This window comes from Jaculus jaculus, chromosome 2 (genome assembly GCF_020740685.1).
Source record: "Jaculus jaculus isolate mJacJac1 chromosome 2, mJacJac1.mat.Y.cur, whole genome shotgun sequence".
Taxonomy (NCBI): domain Eukaryota; kingdom Metazoa; phylum Chordata; class Mammalia; order Rodentia; family Dipodidae; genus Jaculus; species Jaculus jaculus.
Window position 1 is genome coordinate 175079731 of NC_059103.1, and position 19817 is coordinate 175099547.

Sequence of the window (19817 nt, forward strand, 5' to 3'; positions counted from 1 at the left end):
ACAGATGAGCTACACCGGAAGGGGAAGGGGAGACTGCACAGATGAGATACACCGGAAGAGGAAGGGGAGACTGCACAGATGAGGTGCACCGGAAGGGGAAGGGGAGACTGCACAGATGAGCCACACCAGAAGGGGAAGGGGAGACTGCACAGATGAGGGCACCGGCAGGGGAAGGGGAGACTGCACGGATGAGCTACACCGGAAAGGGAAGGGGAGACTGTACGGAAGAGTTACATTGAAAGTAGACTGCATAGTGGAACTGTTGTTTAAAACTGGTATCTGCAGAAACTATTCTGCACAAAAATTGATACGTAAAATCCGTTTGTTAACACTGGAATGAATTCACAAAAATTTAGCAGAGAATTAGAGGAAGTGACTAGGACAGAATAGCCTGTAGGAGAATATATATTTAATGAGAAGCTTTGAAATGAAACTTTTTTGGGGGAAGATAAGAATTACAAATTACCAGGATGTAAATGATTAACTTCGAAATATACAGTTTATCTAAAATTGTTTTATTTTCAGAACAGGATAAGGCGTTGGGGAAGGCTCTTACCTTGTTCTAGAATAGTGTTGAAGGCTTCTCAATACCACATATGATGGGCAATATGGTCTTATCTGTAGCTTCTGGGGCCATAATAGAACCCCAATTTAAAAAGAATCTTAAAAAGCTATGTATAATGGAGATTGTTCTTCAATATGTATCTACCTTACCTGCAAAATAGTTCTGAGATACCTTAGTAAATACTTTTGTAGTCAATGACCCACATTTTCTCAACTATCCTTTTTGTAAATCTTTTTGTCTGTATCATTGCCAGTTTTTCTCTGAAACTGTCTTCTTCTCTAGCACACTTTGGTTTGTGTTTTTATCTCTATTATCTTTACATTTCTCTGTAATTTTCATCAGTTTCCTATACCTGTTATATATCTCTCTTCCTTTATTCATTTTATTTTTCTACAAAGTAATATTGAAGGTTTTCTAATAAATGCCTTCTTCCTATCCTGCCACTCCTTCCAGCTACCAAGAAAATACTCCTTTCCATTTTTACCTTTCTCTGACTTTCTTTTGGCTTGGTTAGTTTTTTGAAATGGTGTGTGTGTTTGTGTGTGTATTTGGAAGGTACATGGTTTCACTTTGTAGCTGGCCCACAATCAAATAAATCCTCCTGACATGCTGACTGCTAGGAATACAACCTAATATACCCATGCACAATTGAATACCTTATTTACATCTTTCTAATTTTTATGTATGTCCTTCCTTCATTCCATCAGTTTCTTAGCTTACATCATCTCTATTTTGACTTCTATCTCTCTCATTTACTGAAGTGATTTTCCAGTAGTTATGAATATTAAATCTTTTAACTCATATTTTTATTTTGTGAATGTATTGTGTAAGCATGAGTGTGTATCTGCTGTTATTGAGTTCCTTTTTTGGCATACATGTATGTGTGTGTTGCGAGGTTTAGTGGAGTTGATATGTCTTTGTTGTAGTGTGGCACCCCATATGTTCAGTGGTGGTGTGTGGCTGGACCAGTACATTGGGTGTCCTGCTCCTCTAGCAGATCTTTTTTTGAGTTGGGGTCTCTTTATTGATTCTGGAGCTTATAGGGCTCCCACACTTCTCTTGTCTCTGCTCCCATATGGGATTAGGGTTATGGGCCGGTGTGCTCGCTGTGGGCCCAATGAAACTAAAACTCTGGCAGTTTCAGACACCCTCTGGCCTACACACTTAAGTGCTGAACTATTTCTCTAGCCCACTATTTTCCATTTTTTGACTCTCTAGGGCACAATTTTCTTTGTTCTTACTCTACCTCTTGACAGTTATGTTTCAGTCATTTTTTTCCCCCTGTTTTACAAGTTTTCACTTTGTGGGCAACATTTTTTTTTTATATCCTACCATGATGTGTCTTTGACCAGAAGTGCTACTACCTGGGGTAGTGCTTGATGTAGCATATGCACTCCACATATATGTATTGAAATAATGAACAAATGAGTTAATATAATTTTAGTTCCAACAGTAACTCCTCAAACTACATCTCTTCTTTACAAGGCAGATTTCACTAATTGAATGACATCAGCACAAATATATTCTTCTAACACATCACAAATTTAAATTCAAACCTGAATTTTTTAATCTTTCTTTCCATGAGTATTTCTTTTTTGTCTTAATAGTTCAACATTTCATTTTGGAGGCTGGAAATTTAGAAAAATTCTCTGGGATTTTTGCCTCTTTACTTGAACATATATGGTGATTTATTTATTAATTATTGAGAAGTGAAATTCCTCACCATTAAAAAGAAACAAATTATGAGCCTGTGCACAAGACTGTAAGCTTAATTTCCTCATTACAAAAATGAGAGATTGGGTTATATGACCTCTGAAATTCTGTCTATCTTTATCATTCTGTTTGTATGCACCTGTATATGAGCATATTCTGAAAACTGCATAGCATATATTTTGCAAATTGTGATTTTATAGTGTGTTGATATACGTATCTTCTCTACTTACTCCCCATCGCTTTATGTGAGAACACTTTTCTAGATTAATTTATTACATGAACTGCAGCCGAATATATTTTTATGAATTTATTCTTTAAAAATTGCCTTTGTACTGAAGATTTGTTTGGTCTCAATGAAAATTAATTCCTGTGTTAGCCTCTTAACCAGACATTTGCAATCTTCATAAACTGATTCTGAGCTAATTTTTTTAACATTTTCTATAGTGTACTTTCTAATGTTTCTTGAATTTTCATTTAAGTAATTTTCATTATCATCAGTAACTTATCCATACTAAAATTTTATCTATTTTTGTGTGTTGTCCACCTTTTCTCCAACAGCCCAACATTTTGATTATACTGTCGCATCTGTTTGATCTCTAACTTTCTTTGTTGATAACTTTGCTTCTCAAGAGTGGGCCCTATTATTTTTATTTTTTGTTACTATTAACATGCTTATATTGAATATTGAGACATAATACCATCAAAAATGACTAGGACAAATAGAATTAATGCTTGAAAATGAATACTCCTATGTGTTGTATTGCATTTCAGGGTACTGATTAAGTTTCAAACTGTTTAATTTAGTCTGGTACTATGAAATTACCGCCAAACACATCAGGCAGCAATACATATGAGGACTTTGCCTTATGCCCATTTGAGTATACATGCAAAAATAGAAAAATAAAAGGAAAACTTTTATATCTTCAAAGTTGATCAATGGAATTGTTGAACATACTATTAAGATATTTTAGTGCAAGGCTCATACTTCGTTACAGTCTCAGTACAATAACAATATGTAATTCTGTCTTTTGGAGATATAGTTTTAAAATGTTTGTTATTTTATGGAATCACAGATCTAGGAAAAATAATGTATAGCTAATATATGCTTTGTTGATTATGATAAGTTTTCTAATCTAATGTTTGTTAGTACAATATTGTATGTAATATCTTATTTTCTTTTCCATACTTGCTGGCATTTTTTCCGTTTTAAGCATAAGGTTGAGTAAATTTGCAGGTTAAGTGGTGAAAGTTTTTGATGGGCTTAATGCCTGTCTTTAGATTATTGTGGCTGCAATTGGGTGGGAAAATACTAATTTGAAGTGTATGTTGGCATATGTATTATTTTTATGTTCTACAGCCAGAACTGATGCTTTGGGGAAGCATTGATTGTTTGCATTATGTGTCACAGCATTAAGCCATATTCAATAGGTGGATTATATTGAAGCATTCTTCCTTCAACAAATATATGCTTTAATGTTTTATATTTGTGGTCAAATAGATCACTTTGTTTCAAGATAATTTTAGTATGATTTAATCAATACCCATTTTGAACTGGTTGATATAGTGAAATTTCTTAGAGAAATGGTTGACTAAATAGTCTGCAGAGCAGTGTCTCTGTGGAGGACATGTTTACATATGGATACACACTTCAAAGCTGCCCTGTTTTCCTACAACCTCATTTGATTTTTCAACTTAAATGTTCAGGGTTTCAGTAGATTATGCTTCTGCTATAAGCGTTTACTCAGCATGCTAATAATCAGCCTCAAGGTTGGGTGTTATTGCTTACATGGTTATTTCATTCTTTAGAAAAAATTGGGAAAGTTATTGAATTCCTTTAATCACATACTTTACATGTTATGTTTAGCGAATTCATTTTTAAAGCAGTATGGTTTGCATTGATTGACTGAGCAGCTACTGCTATCTGCACTAGAATTAAGAAGCTTAGTGAGAATTTGCTCAGAATATGTTGGTGAAAACGTTTCTTTACATACACAATAATTTTAAAAGATTCCTTTTTCAAAATCAGTTTGATGCATCATAACCAAATAGCAGAAGGGCACTAAAGATCAACTGAGCTGCTTTCTGACTAACGTTTCAGGGATTGTGAAGCAGCAGATAGACAGCCATATCACAGATCCAGATCAACAGAACAGCGGCCTCTCCTTGAGCGGACCACCACCCGCTCCAGATCCTCTGAACGTCCTGATACAAACCTCATGAGGTCGATGCCTTCATTAATGACTGGAAGATCTGCCCCTCCTTCACCTGCCTTATCGAGGTGAAAGATAAATCAATCAGACTAACTTCCCTCTTTGCCCTGCCAGCACACCATTTTATTTTCCCAACAGCTGAATGGTCTCTTCTCTCATCTTTGGCTGATCACTAATGCAAGTCAATACTAACCTTGTCAGTGTAAACACACTATTTATATTCAGTGGATATAATAGTGTGTCATTACCATTGTAATTTGTTTAACTGTCCTGATTGCATTTGTTTTGTGATTTCTCATTAATCAGGAGTCTAAGTAAAGCCCCTCATAACTATTATGTTCTCCTACAGAATGAGAAATTACTTGTGTTCATTAGACATCACGTTTGTAGTAATCATCATAAGAACAGTAAATAAGATGAGGTATTTTTATTTTTATCAACACAAACATTATATATTAAGTAATAATTTTAGCTGAATTTTGAATTATTCAGTGTTTTATTTGTAGTTTTATGAGATATTTACTAAAACAGGGGTGTTTCCTATACTTAAGTAAAAATGTCTTTGGTCAAGGCTGGAAGGTATTAATAATTTTGTAGTGGTAGAAAGACATGTAAAATTTCACCTTTTATATTTTGAGCTGCAGAATTTTACACTTGCTTTTATGAATAGCATAGTAACTTACATTACTTATTCCATGGACTTTATTGTAAGGCTATGTGTGCATGTATGTGTGTATGTATGCATATTACATAAAAATATAAACATCTTTTAATATTTAAATAACCATTCAACTATTCATATTTTGTCCTGTTTTGCTAACCTTTTAATCAGCAGCTAAGCCGCTTGTAAAATTATGCTTATACAGCTATCATATAAACAATTGACTGTATTAACAGTATTTAACTTGCATTGCAAATAAGTATTAATGTTGTATTTTGTAGGTCTCATCCCCGTACTGGGTCTGTCCAGACAAGCCCATCTAGTACTCCAGTGGCAGGACGAAGGGGCCGACAACTTCCACAGCTTCCACCGAAGGGAATATTGGAGAGAAGTAAGTTTGATTTCTAATGCCATATAGGAAATACACATGGAAAATAAGGTGAATCAAGATTTCTTCTTATCTTTGGATAATTATCTTCTTTTATTCATTGTATTCCTTGGCTGTATTTCACAGTAGTGATTTCTGAATATTATTATATATTTTGTATGTAAAATTTATAATACCTCTAGGTAAAAGAGGGCACCTTTATTCCTCTTTAACAGACTTCAAATTTAAGTAGATGCATTTAAAAATCAATAATATTCTTAATTGATTGGTTGGTATTTCATTGTTGCATGTAAGATTATATAATTATTAGTAATTACATAAAGTTTATTAGTAACTAGCTAAATCAATTTTCACACACTGCAAAGGACTGGTTAGCTGATGCACAACATTGGGGATTCTTCTCAAAACTGGAGTGCAACCAAAAGGTAATCATGAATACACAAAGAAAAATGCATGTTGTACTGATATTTTTAATAATTTCAAATTTTCTGCATATGAAGCAATATTTGCTCATACAAATGAACATGCTTTTCAAATATCTATAAATTCTTGGATAAAGGATCTGTAAGAGCATGGATAGCTGAATCTAATAATTTAAACATCATTTAAAAATCAGGATCTTGCTATTGGTAGCTAACTATGTTTTACAAAACTATATAAATATATATACAAATCACCATTTAAGGTTTCTTTAATAAGTGATACATTCTATAGCTGTGGAAACTTCTATTGTTTTTAACCCCTATGCTTTGGTTCCTTTGTTTTTCCTTTCTTTCTTTCTTTTTTTTTTTGTATTTTGTTTTTCCTAGACAATGGAGTCAAGGAGATAGAACCTTATGAAGGTCTGTACATAAAGGAGGGTTTGTTTTGTGCTGCAAGCCATTTTGGGGGCTATGTCAGCAAAAATTAACCCAACTGCAATTGAGGTCCTTTCTTTTGTATTGTTTTATATATAGTAAATTTGTTTTGGTTTTTATTTTTTGAAAAAGTATTCAACTTTTAGTTTATTTGGAAATAATACCATGAAGTTAAATTTCTTTTGCGTATAAAGTAATATGCAAAGAGTTTGACTTCTTTTAGATAATTGGATATTTGTTTTTTTTGTAAAATATTTAACTTCATTTTTCATCTTTAATCAGACATGTCAATTGCAGTCTGTGTTTATGTCATTGAGGTGTACACATAGTCTAGCTATATTTATCATCATATAATTCATTTTGTATTTATGATGATCTTTTAGTTATTAAATTTGGCTTTCTAAAAGAGAAAGTTGTTGAATTAAATAGTGAGTGTGGCTTATGTTTCTCATGTTTTATTTATGTTGAGCAGTACTCCTTACAGTCTGTCAATGTGGTACAGTTTTATTATCAAACAGTGAATTATGCTTAAGACAAATGTTGAGTTGTGAAATATGGAGTATCATACATTTACTAGGGTAATATAAAATTATGAAAATGTTTATTTTTTATTTAGCACACAGAATAATTCTTAGCACACTGTAGAACTTGATACATCATTTGTGAACCATGAAATATGAACTTGAAAGCTGAAAAGCTAACTCAAATCATGTATGAAGTGCCACTAAATAAAATCTTGTCATTCTGTGGTTTTTATGGTAAAATCAAATGCCTTGCATTCAAGCAGCAGTAATCTTGTTGCCTTTTATACCTTGTTGGTAGAAGTTGTGATCCTGGTAGTTGTGACTGAATGATTATCATCTCATGATTTATGGTTCTTTTCATTTATTCTGCTCCATAGTTTTGAGTAGCATAAAGCTATTGTGACTAGTTGTCTCTTAAACTGTCTGATATATTCTAGCACCACTTTTGTTGGTCTTAATTATTTGTATAAGTCTGAAAACCTATAATTTTCAATCAGTTTTTCTTATGGAAAGTCCAATAGTATGGATTTTTGTCCTCTCAAAATTTTTGAAAGTACGCTTTTAACATCATTTCTTTGCATATGAATTCAGAAAATAATTTATACCATGATTTTTAAAACTTCAATTTATGTATCATTTATAATGTTTGTTTATTCAGATCTGAGCAGCTCTGTTTTATAATGCTAAATATACTAAATAACAAACTGTATTGCTGAAATGGAAAGTCATGGTTTATAAAGGTTCAAAGAGACATATACACAGACACTATGATTTGTTTTATTATTTACTAAAATATTAAATTTTTATCAAGGTTCCCAATTGTGATTTTTCTTTTACATATTTTTTTTTTCATAGAGGAAAGGGGAGCCAGACCCTCCTTATCTTTTTTGTTTAAAACAGATGGATTTTCATTTATTTTACCTACTGGAATGTTAATTTTGTAGTATGCTCATAAATATTGGTACAGAAGCTTCAGGAGATGCAAGATTGTGTAATTATTTTTCAATTTTAAAAGAATTATTTGAGACTTCTGTCAAAAGTCTTTAACTTGTAATTAAAGTTAAAGCAACACCAATTCAGGATAGACTATTTGGTCCAAATCAAATTATATGTGAACTAATTTATAAACAGTTGTTTAGGTAATTTAATGGCATATTTTTACTACGCAAGTATTAAATTAGTTATTTTCTGATCTTTAGCAACCAACATGGGCAAGTTTTATTTTTTATTGTTTTGAATATTTTTTATATTTTCAGTTAAATAAAATAATCTAAAATAGCATATGTCTTGATTTTGATCATAGTTTTTATTTTTCATCTCCTCTTTGCTAAAACCCAACAAAATAAATGAATAATATGTAAAATACAATATAATGTAATGTGTACAATATTACTATTAATATTAATTTTATCCTACATTTGATGTATTGTAGTTTTATAAAAATTAGTTTGTAAGGTCATTTTTCATTCCATAAAAGAAAATTTATAGTTTTTCTAATAGTATATCTACTTTTTTTTTTTTTAATCTTATTGAGGATTTTATTTTATTTTCAATTTTCTTGTCCTGCAAATTGTTTCAAGAAATGGTAACAACATTAATAGTGCCAACAAAACATGACAATAATAATGTGCACTTGTGTTATTAATTTTATTTTTTTAATATTTTTATTGACAACTTCCAAAATTGTAAACAATATATATATATATATTTGAAATTGTAAACAATATATATATCTACTTTAAAGCTGTTATATTTATACCTATATATGAATTTCCCTTATATTCTTAGTTATCCACATATTGTAGATCTGGGGATCACAGTTTTCATTTTACAAATTGAAGCTATCATTAAATCAGACAGTGTGATAACTTAATAACAGTAACCATATTTTATTTTATATAACATGTCAGAAACTTAAAAAAAATAATCTCTTTAGAGTCATCTGTTTTATCATTATGAATACTTTGTTTTCTTTCACTTAAAATTTACAAATACATCTACCTGGTCTTATCTTTTTCTTTACTGGTGAAAATACAGAAATTATTGAAGAAGTTGGGCATGTGGAAGAGGAAGGGGTAGAAAAGCAGGGAGAGGAGATCAAGTCAGGTCTGTCTACTGTGTGTCTTAATAAATAACTTAATGGTTTATAGCCTTTCAATATCCATTAAGATTTTGGCTTCTACATTTATGAATGTAGATTGTTTTTCACACCTAATTTTTAAAGTTTATCTGATTTTTTAATGAAGATCTAGAATATAATGCATCCAGGCAACTATTCAGAATATTTAATTTACTAAATTGTTTGAATATTTTCCTTAATGATTAAATAAAAATAGAACTATAGATAGTGTTTCTGAAACTGAACCAATGTCACACGGAATAGAAAATAATGTAGATTTTCTAATTTCTAAGGTAGAGGCAAATTATAAGTAAATATATAACCAGATATATTGTATTCCTTTAAACATTTAGAGATTATCATTTTCCTACTTTGTGACTCCCTCAAAAAGACCAAGTAACTTCCTCTCTTTTGTCTATCTCAATATTATTGTAACATTTATTCCTTTCTATGAATCTTCCTCCTTAAGGGCATGCTAGCCTTTTGTTGATGGTGTTTTCCAACCATATTAAAGTCATGAGTCATAATTTTTTCTGTTTGTCAGAATTCGTTATAAAACCAATACTTATTCTGTAGATATATGTATACAGTTTTATCAAAATTTGCTATTTGTATTTGAAACTTAGATTTGAATTTTAATCTTCTCTAAATTGTTTTATTAAATTTTAACTTTCTGTGATAAATGCAGAATAACCTTTAAAACTATTTTTGGTAGATTTTATGTGATCTATTTTTTTTACATGTGAATATGAGTCTATTATGTGCTTTTTCTTTCTTTGTGATTATGAGAAAGCAATACCTTTATGTCTACTGTGTCTATGACCTATTTCCATGGATGTGTTCTCTGCGTAGAGTGTAGTTTTTTAAACAAAAACATCTTATGCTACAATTTCTAATCACTAATAACTTTTCAGTTAAGAAAATTAGTTGAGGAAAATTATCAATATGCAGCTAATAATGGAAACAAAGGCAATTTCAGTTGCATCGTTACAGACATGCATAATTAAGTCTCTTCTGAATATCTATGTGTCTCACTACTGAATTTCACATTCCATTTTCCTGGATGCTATACAATTAACATGTAAAGGACAATTGCAAACATGATTATCATTTTCAATAAGCTCAGAAGCTATTATTTCTATTCATGTATACTTCTGTTTAGCTTACTACTCACCTAATTAGTGAAACCTTCCACATTGTTCATGAAGTGTTCAAGACTTTTTAAAGTAAACATTAATATTTGGACTTCAGCTATAGTCAATATCACTTTTATGTACTTTAACTCAATTAAAATATAGAGAATTGAATTTGTTGAATTGATTTTTCACCTGTCTCATTCAACTAATTTAATTAGCAAATTGTGCCTATTACATATAAGGAAAAATAGAAGTGTAATATAAAATTATTTTTCATTATAGCTGCTTTTATTATTTTTTTCTACACAGTAGGATGCATGCATTTTACATTTGGGTTTGGTTCTCTGTGGATGTCCTTTTTAGTGCATGGACTGATGATCTCTCTAGAGTGTGATTGCATCCTTTTGGAATGCTTAGGTTTTTTTGGTTGATAATGACCTTAATTATTAATTATTGTTGTCTGGTTTCAATGTTATGAAGACAACATGGAAGAAACACCAAGCCTACCAAATAATGGGAAAAAAGGCAAGTTTGAAGTTAGTGATTTTCTATATATTAGGTTCATTGTAGTACTATTTGTTACTTGTATGAATATAGTTTCTTAAATTGGGGAGTTAAAGAAAGTATAGGTTCTAGCTCTAAGGTGTAGTGGATAAAATTTAAAACATGTATTTTTATTGACTTCTGAATGACATATTCATCTTCAAAACAGTTTATTACCTTATTGATCATAATATGATTCTATTCTTATGAAATGGATCACATTAAAATGTGAAGCTTTTCTATTATAGTTACATAAGTGGCAAGATTCTGGGAATATAGTGGTAGTATTTTATGCATTTAGAAAGCATAACATAGATATTTTAAATCTAGAAATTAAATAGGCTGTTTAAAATATTTTAAGTAGACTTTCATTTTTTTTTTTTTTTGAGGTGATTTCTAGGCAGGGTCTCACTCTGACCCAGGCTGACCTGAATTCACTATGTAGTCTCAGGGTGGCCTTGAACTCATGGTGATCCTCCTACCTCTGCCTCTCAGATGCTGGGATTAAAGCATGCATCACCATGCCTGGCTTGACTTTAGTTTTTTTTTTTTTTAATTATTTGCACGTATGTATGTGTGTTTGAATGCCAGTCCACTTGCCCTTTTTTTGTGTGTGTGTGTCATGTTTTTCTTTTGAATTGGAATTGAACCTTTAGCCACTGAGATATCTCCTAAGACACTAAATTTGACTTTTAAAGTAGTGAATAAAGCAATTTTGAACTCAACAATAGTAAGAATAATGAATAATGAATATAAAATACAGATTAAATTATTTGTACATTTACAGATCTTTTACAAATGAATCAATGGTTTGCTGAGGCAAACAGCACTTGATTGATTTTAAATATTTATATAGTTATTTCTAGTTATTGATAACTTAATTGTATAACCTGCCACAACTAAATTTAAACAGTAGATCTGTGAATCATTTGGCACAGTTGATAGTCAAAGACAGTGGTACTTGTATTGGCAGTATTTTAAATTTGAACCCAATTTAGACATGGATAATTTTGTGCTTCAGTAACTCATTTAAAATGGCCTTTATTATGGTAAAGCTATTCTTTCTGATCTTCTTCTATCTTCAATACTGTGCTTCCATGTTCCATGTAAAGTACAATTTACTACTCAAGTTTATAATTTATGTTTTTAAAAGTTATAGCAATGTAAAATATAACTAAAATTAAATCATATATTATAAAATGTGCATAAAAGTTTAAAATTTAAATGACATTATAAACATGTACTTATGTATTTGACACTTTCATGTATTTCTTGATCTTGATGATTTTGCATAGTCCCTGTGCATAAAAATTTTGACATCTGTTTATATATATAAATAAGTGATTTGAAATAATAAATGTCTCTTCTAAGTATTTAGTTAGTAGTGTACAAATAGTTGTAAGCATTTTAATGTAATTTTGTTTTAATTGCATTTACATATGTTAAGAGAATATCTATTTTACATGATATAACTGGATTAAACATTTTTAGCTAATGGCATATAATGGTAACAAATCATACCTGGTACAACAATCTATAATGCACAATTTATATCAAGTATATTAATTTTGTTAACATATTCAATGTCAACTTCATAAATGACAGGTAAGTTTTGAGTTTTGGGTAGGTTTTTATTGCAACTTATTTATCCTAATGCTGCTCATAATACTTCATATACTGCCATTATCTAAGAGCTTATTTTAATATTACAAAATATTTAGGCTTTCTAAAGCATTGTTGCATTATGTAAATAATTCTGAGGAATCACTCTGTGTTACTGTCGCATGCAAATTTTTATCTAAATTAATCAGGTGTAGAAAACTTAGTGATGGAGAGAGTACTTTGGAAGGATAAGAATGAAAAACTACTTTCTAAATAACATTACTTGCTTCTTAGATAAATTGTACATTTACTTCTTTTATTTTATTACAATTTTCTGTCGTTGCATTGCTTAATTTAAGATATATCACATAGTAAGTACTATTTTAGTGTTACCTGTTATTACTTTAATTCTTGGCACAATATTGGATATTCTGAAAGCATGAGATTATATTTAAAATCAAATATATAGTTTTCACACAATCTCCAAATATAGTTTCAGATTTAAAATCTGATTATGCCTAATATACTGGATCAACTTTCTATACACATACATAATGTATAAATTTATAATTTATTTTTTATTGACAACTTCCATAATTGTAAACAATATCCCATGGTAATCCCCTCCCTCCCCCCACTGCCCCCTTTAAAACTCCACTCTCCATCATATGTATAAATTTTGTGTATGTACATGTGTTTAGTTTTAATTTTTTAGAAATTAGTAACCTTGGTCAACAAACTTCAAGAAGAAACATTACTATACTGAAAAGAAACACTACTTGGGAACTGTAGAGATGGCTTAGTAGTTAGGGCACTTGCTTGCTAAGCCTAAAGACCCATGTTCAGTTCCATAGGACCCACATAAGCCAGATACATAAGATGGTGCACACTTCTGGAGTTTGTTTGCCATGGCCAGAGGTCCTGGTGCACCCATTCTCTCTATCTGTCTCTTTTTCTGTCTGTTTCTCTAAAATAAATAAGTAAAAATAAAATATATTTTTAAAAAGAAATACTACTACACTGAAAATGAATAGGATTGGGTTACAGCTTACTTATTTAATGATATATTAATGCATTTATTGAATTTACACATTTTAATACATGTGTAAAAATTAGTATCTAAAGGCTTAGAATTCTCTTGTCCAAGTCAAAGAATTATTCAATCCACTATTCATTTCAACTTTCATTGTTTTGAAAGGATTCCATCATAAGACAAATACTTGAGCCTTCAGCTTGTATGTCCTTTTAAATGTTTATGACTATTTTGAAGTCTTTTAATTTCTGTGTGCCTTAATTTTTTATTCTGAAAATTAAGGTACCCCATATGATTTTAAGTGAAAGTAATATTTCGGAAGATGTAGCTGATAAAGTCTCCTGTCTCAAATTTTTTGTTTCCAGTTAATTAATTTCATGTTGTTATTATTTGTTAATATTGCTTGCTTTTGCATAACTAGCACAGACCTGAATAACAATCTTTATTAGTGGTTAGTTAGGATTGTGTATTAATCTTTACCTAGTGAAAAGTTGTATTTAGGGCTGGAGGGATTGCTTAGTGGTTAAGGCACTTGCCTTCAAAGCCTTAGGACCCATGATCCCAGGTAAGCCAGATGCACAAGGTGATGCAAGTGTGCAAGTTTGCACATGCACACAAGGTGGCACAAGCATTTGGAGTTTGACTGCAATGGCTGGAGGCCCTGGTATCTCAATTGTCTCCCTTCCCTCACTTTCTCTCTTATAAAAATGTACAAAAAAAGTTAAAAATTTGTGTCCTATAAAGTACCTAATGAGATGGAAAAAATTTGTTTCTTTAATGTGCGATTTTCAATGCATAGTTGTGTAGGTTATTTCAAATACAAATAACCTTATAAATAAGAAAGGAAAGGAAGAAGGAAATAAAAAAGAAAGAAGGGAAGATATAGTAAAGAAGAAAGAGAGGTAGATAGAGAAGGAAGGTCAGCCTTATTAATCGAAAAGCAGCTTACAAATGAAGCAAAGTAGTTTTTCATCTCACTGAAATAAGATGTCTGAAGCAGTATGCAGTCTACGAAGTTGGTAATATTTTGGCAAAGGGAAAAGAGAGAAAGATATTGGTCCTTAGCTCTGTTTTGCTGCTTTTTTGTTTTCATAAATGCTTTCAGTACAAGGAGGTTAACTGTACTTATATTTTAATTTCCAAATTGAAGTCCACATGCGTTGTAATGTCATTTATATTCGACTTGTTGAATAATTTTTAATATACTATTTCCTTATAATACAGATAAATGACTGTGTCCCAAGTTAATATGAGAGTATATATATTTTAAAATATCAAGGGTTTTTATCATATGCTTTTAATAGGATGTGCTATCAATCACATCTATTTTATTGACAAGTAATTGGGTAACTGTGAGCCACATGAACTTGGAAGAGAAAATACTAAAGCCATGTAACCATTTAGTGCATTTGAGTCCAATATTGGATGGCTTGAGGTGGAGCAGAGAGGCTGGAATAATATGGAAGAAGTGTGTTTAGATTCCCTTTGTGGTTGCACTTCAGAGTTGGGGGAGCAGAGGAGGAGATGTAAGCATGTCAGCATGTAATTGCACTTGCTGCACGCAGGAGGGCTTGAGAGGTATTAAGACTACTTGTGTTTGATTGTAGCATGCTCACTTAAAATCTGGGCATGGCCACACATATCAGTAACCTCAGCCCTGTGGGAGTAGAGACCAGAGTGTCACTGGGCCTTCTGAAAAATCATAGCTCCATGCTAGGAGAGACATTCCATTTAAGGAAATATGGCTGAGTAATAAAGGAAGGACACCTGATATTCTCCTCTTGCCTCGGACTAAGCATATCTACACACATACACACACACACACACACACACACACACACACACACACACCCCAAACATACACCCCCAAACATACACACACAACAATACCTCCTCTATCACCACCATCTCCACTACTATATACTACACTCCTCTATCACCTCCTCTATCTACCTCCTCTATCACCACCATCTCCACTACTATATACTACACATATACTACACTTGCAAGAAAAGAAAAGAAAAAGATTCCCTCTTAGGACCCTGGAAATAGCTCAGTGGGTAAGAACATTTGTTGAGCAAGCATGAACACCTGAGTTCTGTCCTCTGGATGCACAAAACTCAGGCATTGTCATGGCACACACCTGTTAATTCAGCACAAGGTGGAGATAGGAAGGTCACCTGGCTGTCTAACTAAAAGGCATGATCTCCAAGTTTATTGAAGATACCTATCACAAGAAATAAGACAGAAATGTGATAGACACCTGATGTTCTCTCCTGGCTTCCACATGTGAGTACGTGGGCAGGTACATTTGCTCATACATGTGCACACACACACACACACACAGACATATACTCTAAACACTCTTAAAAAAAAACACTCTAAAAAATTATTCTCCTAGTTCAGAATTCCCAAGCCTTATTTACTCACTGTGGCAGTCAAGCACGTTTAGAGCAAATATTTTCAATTATTTACTCTAATTTTATCATTCACCTCCTTTTTTTTTTTCATTGTGATGTCTTTCCTTTTCTCTTCCTCTCTCTCTCCATTCCCTCCCCTTCCCTCATTCTTTTCCTCTCTTCCTTGCTCCCTTCTTTCTTTGTTGCCTTTCTCCTCTAATTACTTCTATATTTACAAATTCTCAATTGATTAATGAGGATTAAGAAAACAAGTCCTGGACTGGAGAGATGGTTTAGCGGTTAAAGGCATTTGCTTGCAAAGCCAAAGGATTCTGATGGGTCTCTCCAGGACCCAGGTAAGCCTGATGCACAAGGGGGAGCATGCATCTGGAGCTCGTTTGCAGTGGCTGGAGGCCCTGGCACACCCATTCTCTCTCTCTCTCTCTCTCTCTCTCTCTCTCTCTCTCTCTCTCCCCCTCCCTCCCTCCCTCTCTGAAATAACTAAACATATATATATATATATGTGAAAAAAATTCCTTCTACTTCATACCTTTCCACAAACATCAGCCATGCTTAAGGCTATGTCACTGCTTATTTCCTGCAAACTGTTGTAAAGCCATCCTTTCTCCATTACTGAGGAGAGTTAGTAAATCTGAGGAAAGGAAATAGCACATTTCCCTTATTGGCAGTGTACTACTTCAAGAATCAAGTAAGGTTATGTATATGATATTACTTGCTAAGTCAAATACTTATTGTTATATTTATTAATCAGCTGTTTGCATTCTTACCTGTAAAAAGCAGCTGATGGAAGATCAGATGTGATGCTCTGTGTAAAAGAACATTGAAGCACACAGACATCTAATCTATCTAATATAAGAATTCCTGCTCTCTAGTGTTGATATGTTTAGTGTAATGAAGACTAATTAGAATATAGTCATTTTGAAAATAAGTACTTTTCTTAAATATTACTTCCAAAGGACCACCTCATAGTTAAATCTCATGAATATAATCACTCTCCAAAGTTACCTAATTAACTAAATCAATTAAGCTTTCCCATCTACAAATTAAATATGGAATGATTTTACAGATGACTTAGGAATTTCATAACTCAAAAATCATCAATTTATTGTTAATATTTAAGAAACTTAGAATAATGAGTGAATATTGGGTCAATGAAATATTTAAATATTGAGTGCAATAACAAGAAAAAAGAAAGAAGGAAGGAAGGAAAGAAAGAAAATATTCTACTAGGGGAAATTTTTTCCTACTAAACTTGGTCCTAGATTTCACCAGAGCAAATTAGCACAATTCAAAGTAATACTTACATACTTAATATATATTATATACATATCTGATTTTCACTTTTTATTTTAGATAATAAGTGTATGGTACCACAAACAAGTCCCTATATTTGTGTCAATGTTAAAGTATTTCCTATTGAAGATCAATTTTTGTTTTTAAACAGTTTCATTAAAGCTATTTTACTCAAAAAGTCTCTTTTTTTTAAAAAAAGTATTTTTATTTATTTGGGAGAGAAGGAAAGAAAGAGTGAGAGAGTGAGAGAATGGGTGCACCAGGGCCTCTAGTCACTGCAAATGCACCACTTAGTGTATCTGGCTTACATGGGCACTGAGGAATCAAACCTGGGTCCTTAAGCTTTGAAAGCAAGCACCTTAGCCACTAAGCTATCTCTTCAGCCCAATAAAGTCTCTTTTTTTGTTTATTTTTTTATTTTCATTTATTTATTCGAGATCGACAGACAGTGAGAAAGAGGCAGATAGAGAGAGAGAGAATGGGCACACCAGGGCCTACAGCCACTGCAAACGAACTCCAGACACATGTGCCACCTTGTGCATCTGGCTAACGTGGGTTCTGGGGAATCGAGCCTTGAACTGGGGTCCTTAGGCTTCAAAGGCAAGCGTTTATAACCACTAAGCCATTTCTCTAGCCCAGTGATATGATACTAAGAAAAAAATATATTTTTTTAAGTAGGGTCTCTGGCCCAGGGTGACCTGGAACTCACTATATAGTCTCTGTGTGGCCTTGAACTCTCGGCACTCTTCCTGCCATTGCCTCCCAAGTGCTGGGATTAAAAGTGTGCGCCACCATACCCAGTGATGCTAAGAATTGTTTTTGGTCTTGTTTAATATATCTAAATAATTTTCAAACAAAGTGAACATATTTGTAATTACAAGCCAGTTGGTTTTTAATTACTTTAAATGCTGTATTTTAGTTATATGGACTGTAAATTTAAAGAGAGCTGTTAAAATTGCTTTTTTTGTCATAAATGAATTGTGGTTAATTTTGTCATTTGTAAGGTATTAGCAGGCATGTGTCTCAGAGTTTTATAACAGCTACTTTTTTTGTTGTTGCTGTTGTTGTTTATTTGAGGTAGGGTCTCACACTGGTCCAGGCTGACCTGAAATTAACTATGTAGTCTTAAGATGGCCTTGAACTCAGGGTGATCCTCCTACCTCTGCCTTCCTAGTGCTGGGATTAAAGGCGTGTGCCACCATGCCTGGCCAATAGCTGCATTTTTAACTTCTGGGAAATTTTCAAAATTCACATTACCACAGGTTCATCATTTCTGGAATAGCTTCTACAAAATCTCCTTTGAGTGTTGAATCAGTCTCAAATTAGAAGATGTAAGAGGAATTCTGTGTTAGTGCTGTAATGATTGTATAGATTTCTTTTTAGGGCTAGTGTAATCACATTATAAATGATAAATCCCCAGGGAGCCTTAGTGATCACAATAGTTCTAAAGCCAGTTTAGGTCTAGTGACACATTTCTTGTTTTAGTTTTTATATTTATTTATGAGAGAGAGAGAATAGTTGTGCCAGGCCCTTAAGCCACTGGAAACAAACTTGAGATTCATGTGCCACCTTGTGCATCAGGCTTACATGTTCCTGGAGTATCAAACCTGGGTTCTTTGGTTTGCAGGCAACTGACTTAACTGCCAAGCCATCTCTTTAGTCCTTAGTGATATACGTATTTCATTTTCTCTTCTATCACTCAGGTTGTTTTTATCTAAAATAATTAAAATAATAGTTGTTTAAGTGTTTAAACATTAAATTTATTGTTTTTAATTTTTTCTCCCTATTTCAGAAGTTATTATTCACAAATTTACAGATTTTTTAAAATGATCAATTTTCATGATTATACACTCAGTGTAGCTTCAAAAATAGCATGTCATCTATTTGTCTTCAACATAGGACAATTAGTTTGTTGATTTTTGTTTGACTACAAATTAACTTTTTCAAAGATCAGATTGTTTCCTCATACTTTTTTTTCTAGTCAAAAACATTTAGGACTTATTTATTAGCTGTGTAGAAAACTCAACTGTATAAAACTTACAGACAAAAACAGCCATATTTGAAAATAGCTAGAAGGATCAGGGTAGCACACAGTATGGTGATGAGCAATTGCCAGAAATTAGTTGATTGAAATACAACATCTCTATTCAGATTATTCACAATTTAGAAATCCTATGTAATATTTTTATCAGATTATTTGGTAAAGAAATAAGATCAAATGCATACACTTAGGCATATTTTAGTACTCCAAAAGCAACAAATTTATTTTCTTGTAGCAGATGTCTTATATTGAATGAGAATAGAGTTTTATATTATTTATTTCAGGTTTAGAAAATGGAAAATGATATTATTTCTAATAGTGCAAATAATCAAATATAGTAATATATTTAATATCAACTAGGTTTGATAATGGATTTATCATTCAGTTATGTTTTTTATTTAGCTTCATGTTATAAAATGTGTTAGCTTAGCATGGTGGCTCACACCTTTAATCGTCCCAGCTCTTGGGAGGCAGAGTTAGGAGGATTGCTGTGAGTTCAAGGCCAGGCTGATACTACCTTGAAAATAAAAAAAAGGTGTTAACAGTCTGTCACTTATGATAGAAGGTAGATGAGGCCCCCAGAACATTATGTGTGCATAGTAAAACTTTAAGTGATTGGTATATATATAATTAATAATGGTCTACTTAATTTATAATTAGCTTTAGAAGTACAAATAAAAGAAATGGCAATGTAAATATTGTTCATAAAATC

General features: G+C 32.2%; 1 protein-coding gene across 49 annotated transcripts in view; it reads left to right on the plus strand.

The window, feature by feature from the left end:
- Window positions 1-19817, plus strand: part of Rims2 (regulating synaptic membrane exocytosis 2) — a 544765-nt gene that overhangs the window by 365021 nt on the left and 159927 nt on the right. For 40 of the 49 annotated variants that reach the window (XM_045144630.1, XM_045144647.1, XM_045144632.1 and 37 more), the window contains 2 exons: window positions 4377-4556; window positions 5431-5540. In XM_045144630.1, the coding sequence (XP_045000565.1) occupies window positions 4377-4556; window positions 5431-5540 (290 nt within the window). Of the gene's footprint in view, window positions 1-4376; window positions 4557-5430; window positions 5541-6346; window positions 6380-19817 lie in introns of all 49 variants that reach the window. The other 9 variants (XM_045144620.1, XM_045144636.1, XM_045144627.1 and 6 more) reach the window with 2 other exon arrangements.